Genomic DNA, 9,961 nt, shown 5'->3' with positions numbered 1-9,961 from the left:
GTGATCCACCCGCCTCGGCCTCCCAAAGTGCTGGGATTACAGGCTTGAGCCACCGCGCCCGGCCTCTTTTTTTTTCTTTTAAAGACAGCCTCTAAATGACTAATTAAGTGTTTATTATTATTTTTTAATATGAAAGTATATCACTTAGGAATCAGGGCAAGCCCAAAGAATTAAGGAAAACTTTCTTGAAGAACTGATCTTCGCCAGGTGCCGTGGCTCACACCTGTAATCCCAGCACTTTGGGAGGCTGAGGTAGGTGAATCACGAGGTCAGGAGTTTGAGACCAACCTGGCCAACATAGTGAAACCCCATCTCTACTAAAAATACAAAAAATTAGCTGGGTGTGGTGGCAGATGCCTGTAATCCTAGCTACTTCGGAGACTGAGGCAGGAGAATCTCTTGAACCTGGGAGGCAGAGAGTGCAGTAAGCCCAGATTGTGCCATTGCACTTTAGCCGGGGCGACAGATCTTTAAACCAAGCTCTGAAGGATGGCAGGAGGCAGGAAGGGTGGGCAGGCAGTGCAGAGCATTTCATGGAGAGCTGCAGGGAAAGGTGGTGACATGTTTGAAGAACCAAAACAAGCTGCTTGTGGCTTAAACACAGAGTTGGAAAGATGCGTTCAGAGGTGAGGCTGTGGGGAACAGGGGCCTGATTGTTCAGGCACTGTTGTTCTCTGTTAACTATTTTTTTTCTCCATCATAAAGGCAGTGGGACCAGACAGAGAGAATTCCTGTGAGCTACCTATATATCTAGAATAATAGAAAATGTGTAATCATTACTACAGACATGTCATTTGTTATACAATTTCATTTTGCTGTGATTTTTTTCCCCTGAGGCTATGTTTAAAATGCACAGATAAACCATTGTTGTCACATTTCCGTATAGGAGTAAAATGGAAGGAGAATCAAGCAGATTTGAAGTCCACACTCCAGTTTTTGACAAGAAAAAGAAAAAATATTCTGTACATAAGGAAAGACCTCAGAAACATTCCCACGAAATTTTCAGAGACTCCTCTCTGGTGAATGAACAGTCTCAAATAACTAGGAGGAAAAAGAGGAAAAAAGATTGCCAGCATCTCATTTCTTCTCCTTTGAAAAAGTCCAGAGTCTGTGATGAGACTGAAAATGCCACTTCTACACTCAAAAAGAGAAAAAAGAGAAGATACAGTGCTTTGGAGGTAGACGAGGAAGCAGGTGTTAGAGTTGTCCTTGTGGATAAAGAAAATATAAACAACACACCAGAGTGTTGTAGAGAGGGTGTTGGTGTCGTTTGTGTTGACACGAGCATGGAACAGAAGTCAGCAAGAGAGCCAAAAACAGACAAACTTCATGGACTTGCTAAGTCACATACACGTAAATCAGAAGCACTGCACGATAAAGTTAGCGAGAAAAACAATACAAAGCATCGGAGGAAAGCTACGTCCTGTGATGCTCTAAAGGAAAGCCAGCAGGCAAGGGACACCCTGCCTCAGTCAGAATCCCACCGGGAGGAGTCCTGGCCTTCTAGGGGTCCAGGGGATAACATTACAGAACTACCAGCATCTGCTCATAAAAGCAAGTCTAAGAGAAAGAAGAAGAAAAAGTCCAATAACCAAGAATATGAGACATGGGCCATCCCCAAAGGATCGCAAGCGGGCAGCGAGGCTGGGAGTAATGTGTGGGAATCCCGGCCTACCGTGGGCCTGGGTGGTGAACCTGCAGAACTGCTAGCACCTGCTCACCAAAGAAAGTCTAAGAAAAAAAAGAAGAAAAAGTCCACTCACCAGGAATTGGAGGCATTGGACGTGCCTGAAAAATTGCAAGCGGGCAGCAAGGCTGAGAGTGATGTGTGGGAATCCCGGCCTACCATGGGCCTGGGTGGTGAACCTGCAGAATTGCTAGCACCTGCTCACAAAAAAAAGTCTAAGAAAAAAAAGAAGAAGAAGTCCACTCACCAGGAATTGGAGGCATTGGCCGTGCCTGAAGAATCGCAAGCGGGCAGTGAGGCTGGGACTGATCCACAGGAGTACCAGCCTGCTGCAGACCCACATGGTGAAACTGCAGAAGTGCCAGCACCTGCTTATAAAAACAAATCTAAGAAGAAAAAGAAAAAGTACAGTAACCCAGAATTGAAGGCATTGGCCACGCCTGAGAGCCTTGAGAGGGCATACTCTGAAGGATCACAAGTGGGCAGTGAGGTTGGGACTGTGGAAGGCAGGAGGGCACTGAAAGGGATCAAAGAATCCAGCAGTACAAAGAAGAAGTCTAAGAAAAGGAAGCTTATGTCTGTCAAAGGGGCCGTAGTGTCTGGCGATGATTTTCCAGTGACCAGTAAGAAATCTGCGAGCACGCTCTTTGATTCAGTAGAAGGCAGTGGCACTATAATTGAAGAAAGTATGAATCCCAGGCCCCAACCAAAGAAAACCCAGGCCTATTCAGAAAAGAGGCGTGTGCAAGAGGTGCCAAGGTAACGTGGGAATGGTATTCCAGCTGTTGGTGTATGTCTCTTGTATGGATTCTGCCCATTCCTCTTTATTTAGCATATACATATTAAATGGCAGAAATCATCAAGAGGTAGACCCTCAATGTACAGAATATCATACATCTTTAATTGAGTAAACTGGGCAGGTAGTTTAATTTCTTCATGTATGAAATAAAGCAGTTAGAGCCGGACGCGGTGGCTCAAGCCTGTAATCCCAGCACTTTGGGAGGCCGAGGCGGGTGGATCTCGAGGTCAAGAGATCGAGACCATCCTGGTCAACATGGTGAAACCCCGTCTCTACTAAAAATACAAAAAATTAGCTGGGCATGGTGGTGCGTGCCTGTAATCCCAGCTACTCGGGAGGCTGAGGCAGGAGAATTGCCTGAACCCAGGAGGCGGAGGTTGTGGTGAGCCGAGATCGCGCCATTGCACTCCAGCCTGGGTAACGTGAGTGAAACTCCGTCTCAAAAAAAAATAAAATAAAATAAAAAATAAAGCAGTTAGATTCAATTTTCACTAAGAACGATTCCAGCCCTGAAAATCTATGAGTAAATTTAAATGAAAAATAGTGTGAGTGGATATGGGGCTTAGGGCTGCATGTTTAACTTCTGTGCTGCCTCTGAAGTATATCTAAGTAATTCAAGTTCCAGTAAAGAGTTTGAAAATCACGGACTGGGTCAACCCCAGGATCTCATCTTGCTTTAATATTCTAGTAGTCTAAGTGAAAGCCATTTTAAGAAAAGTTTAAAGTTGGGTGTGGTGGCTCACGCCTATAATCCCAACACTTTGGGAGGCTGAGATGGGTGGGTCACTTGAGGCCAGGAGTTTGAGACCAGCCTGCCCAATCTGGCAAAACCCTGTCTCTACTAAAAATACAAAAATTAGCCAGGCATGGTTGCGTGCATCTGTAGTCCCAGCTACTCAGGAGGCTGAGGCAGGAGAATCGCTTGAACCCAGGAGGCAAACTTTGCAATGAGCTGAGATTGCACCACTGCACTCCAGCCTGGGCGACAGAGAGAGACTCTGTCTCAAAAAAAAAAAAAAAAAAAAAAAAAACAGAAAAGTTTAAAAGCTATGAGATCAAGTGATGTGTTAATGTTAGTCAACCCAATTTTCCTACTTAGGTTAGAACCTGCAAATGAAGAACACAATGTGGAATCAGCTGAAGATCCCGAAACAAGATCTTTATCTGAAGATTTAGGAGATGCTGATGATTCAGATGCAGATTTGGGTTCTGCCGTGAGACAGCTTCAGGAGTTCATCCCTAACATCAAGGACAGGGCCACCAGCACGATCAGGCGGATGTACCGGGACGACCTGGACCGGTTTAAGGAATTTAAAGCACAAGGTGAGCTTGTGGAGCCTTAGTGTTTGTTGAACTTCCTGTATGCATAGCTAGCACCTGACTTTCTTTTATGGATGATTTGGATTTATAGATCAACAAGAAGCATCCTGTCACTGCCTTCAGCTCTGTCTCCTACCAGAACTGTCCGAGCTGGAGAATTAGCAAAATGAAGTGGGCTGCTTTTCCTCTTCCTGCGCAGTTTCTAGTAAAGGGACCAGATAATTAATTCACAGCAAGAAGAGAAGGGGTGAACGGTTAATTGGTTAAGACACTAGAAAGGATACAACAGTTAATACAACATTAAAATGCTGTTAAATTAAAATCATCAACTTTAATTAGGTATCGTTTCTTTCTCAAAGATATTAAATTGATGGTCACCCATTTGCGGTGGACTTGATCTCCTTCTTGATTTCACTGTGTTTCTGAACCTCCTTTATTAAGAATTATTAAGGATAATAAATAACCTTTATTACTCTTAAATCCAATCATAAAGCTTATTGGATTTCAGAATAAACTGCAGGCCGGGCGCAGTGGCTCATGCCTGTAATCCCAGCACTTTGGGAGGGTGGGGCAGGTGGATCACTTGAGGCCAGGAGTTCAAGACCAGCCTGACCAACATGGTGAAACCCTGTCTTATAAAAAAAATAAATAAATAAGAGAATAAACTGCAAATGTAAGACTGTGTACTACAAATGAGCAATATTTACTGAGTATCTGATGTGTGAAACCCAATACCATTGGTCATTGAAAAAAGTAAAAAGAGGAATCCTAGCCTTCCTGAATCAATGAGATTGGAGCGATTCAAAAAAATAGACAAGACAAATTAAGCAAAAAAAGATGTACTACACATGTGCACACAATTATAGAGTAGTATATAATCCCATTTTACTGATGTATTGTGTTGAAATTTGTATGAGTATGTATTTTGTAAAAGGTGTTTTTAAAGTAAACCTAGGCTAGGCGAGGTGGCTCGCACCTGTAATCTCAGCACTTTGGGAGGCCAACCCAGAATTGCTTGAGGCCCAGAGTTTAAGACTAGCCTGGGCAACACAGCAAGACCCCATCTTACAAAAAAATAAAAAATTAGCCAGGTGTAGTGGCACACACCTGTGGTCCCAGCTACTCAGGAGGCTGAGGCAGGGGAATTGCTTGAGCCTAGGAGTTCAAGTTTGCAGTGAACTTGATCATGCCATTGCACTCCAGCCTGGGTGAAAAAGCAAGACCTTATCTCTAAAGAATGTACAAATCCGTTGGAAAACTGTTTTTAAAAAAGATTGATGACACAGTCTGACCAAGAAATAGGTCCCTTTGGAATAGGATGACCAGGGAAGACATTGAAGAAGAGGCGTGGCTTGTGCTGAACCCTGAAGGAAAGGCTAATCTGCACGTGGGGCCAGGAGAGCAAGTGTCAGGTGTTGGGACTGTTGGGCCATGGTACTCCCATTGCTGGTGAAAAACTAAGTCATCGGTTTGCTTTTGTTTGTTATTAACAATACACACTCTCTCCCTGCTCCCTCCCGATCCTAGGTGTTGCTATTAAATTTGGGAAGTTTTCTGTCAAGGAAAATAAGCAGTTAGAGAAAAATGTGCAAGACTTTCTAGCCCTGACAGGAATTGAGAGCGCTGACAAGCTGCTGTACACAGACAGATACCCAGAGGAAAAATCTGTGATCACCAACTTAAAAAGGAGACACTCATTTAGATTGCACATTGGTAAGTTTAGAAACGATCACTCTTTGACCATCCACGGCCTTCCAGCCATAAACAAGAGAACGCAGGGTAATGCTAGCATAGGTACCTGGGACATTGCCTGCATGCAGCACACATTAACTGCTGTGATGGCTGATGGTATTCTTATGGCCAGTCTATACTTTTGGGGATTTGGAATGTGTTCATGTCTCCTAAGTACAGTGTGAAAAATTTAATGATCAGCCGGGTGCAGTGGCTCATGCCTGTAATCTCAGCACTTTGGGAGTGCGGCGGGCGGGGGTGGGGGTGGAGTGGATCATGAGGTCAGGAGTTCGAGACCAGCCTGGCCAATATGGTGAAACCCCATCTCTACTGAAAATACAAAAATTAGCTGGGTGTGATGGCAGGCGCCTGTAATCCCAGCTACTCAGGAGGCTGAGGCAGGAGAATCACTTGAACCCAGAGACGGAGGTTGCAGTGAGCCAAGATTGTGCTATTGCATTCCAGCCTGGGCGACAGAGCAAGACTCCGTCTCAAAAAAAAAAAAGCCAGGTGCGGTGGCCGACACCTGTAATCCCAGCACTTTGGGAAGCTAAGGCAGGCAGATCACCTGAGATTGGGAGTTTGAGATCAGTCTGACCAACATGGAGAAACCCCATCTCTATTAAAAATACAAAATTAGCCGGGTGTGGTGGTACATGCCAGTAATCCCAGCTACTCAGGAGGCTGAGGCAAGAGAATCACTTGAACCTAGGTGGTAGAGGTTGCAGTGAGCCAAGATCACGCCACTGCACTCCAGCCTGGGCAACAGAGTGAAACTCCATCTCAAAAAAAAAAAAAAAAAAAGATCAACTTTCACCTTTCTTCCTTGACAATAGTTCCAGTTTTGGTTTCTCCTCCTGTTCCTTACTGAAATTTTATGTGCGCTACACAAAGCACATCCTTATCTGCACCCTGGTCTCCCATGTTTTTTAAGTGTGGCCATATGTGTGCTTTGTAGCTGGAGCCCTCGGACTGGAGGTGCTGCTTGTGAAGTTAGAAGGTCACGCAGTCATATAGGATCAGAATGAAAGAAAATCTCTCTTGAATTTAAAGAGGATCATTTCTTAGATGTTCCGTGGAATGCATGAAGAAAAACAGACTAGTGCACCCCTGTTGAGGGATGATTTCACCTTAGAGTGAGAAAGGCTGATTTGGGAAAGATGGTCGTTCATCTTCTGGAGAACTGTTAGCCTGTATTCTCCACCTTAGTGTTCTCTTCCTCTTAATTCAAATTATGTTTAAATTACTTTGCCTCATAAGGATTCTTCCCACAAATTGCATAGACCGGAAGCTGGAGCCTTAAGGTACTAAACATTTTGTTTTCAGAGCTCTCCAAGGAAACCGGTGACTGTGTCTATGTGTTCTTCAAGACAGCTTTCTTCAGGACATAGGAAATCCCAGCCTTAACACAGGCTTAGGATAGTGCACGTTGCTATAAGGGCTGTTCTGGGCTCCTTTTACAATTGCTACTTCATTTCACGTGAGCCCCTCTGATCACCTTTCTTCCGACTTTAGGTAGGAACATTGCCCGGCCCTGGAAACTTATATACTATCGAGCAAAGAAGATGTTCGATGTCAACAATTACAAAGGCAGGTAAGAAAAAACTCTCAGCAGCTTGAGACTGAACATTTCTCTAGTCTTTGCTGATCCATAAATCAAAATACTCACAGCAGTGGATTAGAAATGAAAATCATGAAGATTTGTATGTGTGAAGCCAGATGGTGTCTTCGTTGTCAAATGTGTGTCTTCAAGGCCCTTTTTCATTCCCACCTCTTTAGCGAAGCCTGAGTGACCTCCCACCTCCTGCATCTGCAGCTTTCTCTATGCGTTTTCTTTAGCACGCCCCACTCTGCCTCGTGTGCTGTTACTCCTGTTTTCTCTGCTCTCCACTACGTCAGAAGCTCCTTGCTTCTGACAAACATCCCTGCTCAACAGATATTCCCTTCAGCACTTAGCACAGTGCTGTGGGTTTTAACTATCCAAAGGTGGAGGTAAGTGCTGGGATTAGGTCCCTTAAGTGCAGTTCAGTGGTATCAACCCAGAGTGCTTAACTCGGTTGTTATTCTCTCTTCCCTTTTCCCCAGATACAATACCAACTATAATTTGTTTCCAACATTCCGCATTTAAAAACAAACAAACCTAGATCAAGTGTTTGGGTCAGCACTCTGCTCAAGGACAGAGGACGAAGCAGGCAGCTGTTAGCTCTGCTTCGGAAAACTACCTTCTACTCAACTACTTGACCTCTCCAAGAGGCGAGTTTCGTAAATCTCCTGGCAATGGCAGTTGAGTTCTGCTTAGCTCTGATTTTAAACCAAGACATAGGTCATTACCTAAACTTCCAAATTGATAAGACCTCAGTTTCCTTTTGAAAATTTTTACTGAAAGAAATCAGCCTTAGGTGAGGAAAGTTCTCACACAGACTGGGGCCTGCCCTGCCTGCTTTGCCCGAACCCCAAGGTTAGACGGTTGTGAATAGAACTTTAAGAAAATCCACTAAAGGTGACATTTTAAATGGAACTTACAAGAATGCTTTTGGCAAGTTAATGGTGGCAGCTGAGGTAATGTATTTCCACCTGCGACACACAGAGAGGAATGAAATTTTTAGAGTAATTTTTAGAGTCATTCTATAACAGTTCATCTACTTGTGCTGTATTATTTGTGCTGTAGTGATCATTCCCCCTTAGAATATTTTTATAAGTTAAGCAACTTCTGACTAAAAAAAAAGTAGAAAGTGAAAAATCGAAGAATTATTATTTTATTTTATTTTATTTTTTTTGAGACAGGGTCTCACGCTGTCACCCAGGCTGGAGTGCAGTGGTACAATCTTGGCTCACTGCAGTCTCCACCTCCTGAATTCAAGTGATTCTCCTGCCTCAGCCTCCCGAGAGGCTAGTACTATAGGCATGTGCCACCACTCCTGGCTAATTTTTGTATTTTTAGTGGAGACAGGGCTTCACCATGTTGGCCAGGCTGGTCTCAAATTCTTGACCTCAAGTAATCCACCCACCTTGGCCTCCCAAAATACTGGGATTACAGGCTTGAGGCCCCACACCTGGCTGATAGCCATGATTCTTAATAATGAAGAATAGCCCAAGCACAGTGGCTCACACTTGTAATCCCAGCACTTTGGGAGGCTAAGGTGGGTGGATCACTGGATTAGGAGTTTGAGACCAGCCTGGGCAGATCACTTGAGGTCAGGAGTTTGAGACTAGTCTGGCCAACATGGTGAAACATTATCTCTACTAAAAATCACAAAAGTTAGCCGGGCATGGTGGTGCATGCTTGTAATCCCAGCTACTTGGGAGGCTGAGGCAGGAAGATTGCTTGAACCCGGGAGGCAGAGGTTAGAGTGAACCGAGATCATGCCACTGCACTCCAGCCTGGGCAACACAGCAAGACTCTGTCTCAAAAAAGAAAATAGTGAAGAATAACCAGTTTCTATTCACCATACACTTCATTTACAGACAAATGTCTGAAAACTCTACAATGTTATTGTTTATTTTTGGCTGGGTGCAGTGGCTCATGCCTGTAATCCCAGCACTTTGATAGGCCAAGGTGGGCAGATCACTGGATTAGGAGTTTGCCCAGCCTGGGCAACATGGATTTACAAAAAATACAAAAATTAGCCTGGTATGGTGGCATGCATCTGTAGTCTCATCTACTTGGGAGGCTGAGGTGGGAGGATCACTTGAGCCCAGGAGGTTGCAGTGAGTCATGATCACGCTACTGTGCCCCAGCCTGGGTGACAGAGCCAGACCCTGTCTCAAAGAAAAAAAAAAAGGAAAAAAGAAATTGTTAGCATTTTCCTAGGACTTCTTTTGTGTTGCCTCAGTGATGATGTAAACCACATTCCTATTCAGATAGGAATCTTAAGATGTTATAAAGATTGCTTTTTCTTTACTTAAATATTTGGGTGTTTAATCTCAAAATCTATTTATAATATTATAGTGCTTTTTTTTTTAGTACTTTAATGTATGAATTTTTATGTAGGACTAATGCACTTTAAATTTCTTAAGTAGTTACATATTGAGAGCAAGCCATTTGTTGCATGTTTATGGAATGTCTATTGTCCGTCAAGCATTGTGGATACCATAGTATACAAAACCGACAATGTCTCTGCCTTCATGGAACTTACCTTCTAGAGCTGTGTCTGCCCATATGGTGACCAGCAGCCTTCTGGGCCTGTCAAATATTTGAAATGTAGTTAGTCCACACTGAGGTGTGCTGTCAGAGTAAAATGCATGCTGGGTTTTGAAGGCTCAAGATCAAGAACCGAATGTAAAATATATCATTGATATTTTTTGATACTGCTGACACATTGAAATGACAGCATTTTTAATATATTGAGTTCAATTAAATACATATTTCTTTTTTTTTTTTTTTTTTTTTTTTTTTTTTTTTTTTTTTTTTTTTTTTTTTTTTT

At 43.4% G+C, this 9,961-nt stretch overlaps 1 protein-coding gene across 4 annotated transcripts in view; it reads left to right on the top strand.

The window, feature by feature from the left end:
- TTF1 (transcription termination factor 1) overlaps positions 1–9,961 on the top strand; it is a 32,209-nt gene that overhangs the window by 3,282 nt on the left and 18,966 nt on the right. For 2 of the 4 annotated variants that reach the window (XR_001822071.2, XM_017519645.2), the window contains exons 2-5: positions 887–2,446; positions 3,586–3,809; positions 5,334–5,519; positions 7,053–7,131. Coding sequence is in view for 3 of the 4 variants with exons in the window: in XM_017519645.2 (XP_017375134.1) it covers positions 894–2,446; positions 3,586–3,809; positions 5,334–5,519; positions 7,053–7,131 (2,042 nt within the window). In the remaining variant the exon portion in view is untranslated. Of the gene's footprint in view, positions 1–136; positions 253–886; positions 2,447–3,585; positions 3,810–5,333; positions 5,520–7,052; positions 7,132–9,961 lie in introns of all 4 variants that reach the window. The other 2 variants (XM_037735257.1, XM_037735256.1) reach the window with 2 other exon arrangements.

Source organism: Cebus imitator, unplaced genomic scaffold, assembly GCF_001604975.1.
Source record: "Cebus imitator isolate Cc_AM_T3 unplaced genomic scaffold, Cebus_imitator-1.0 Scaffold762, whole genome shotgun sequence".
In the NCBI taxonomy this organism is placed as follows: Eukaryota; Metazoa; Chordata; class Mammalia; order Primates; family Cebidae; genus Cebus; species Cebus imitator.
This window is presented reverse-complemented; position numbering and strand designations above follow the sequence as displayed.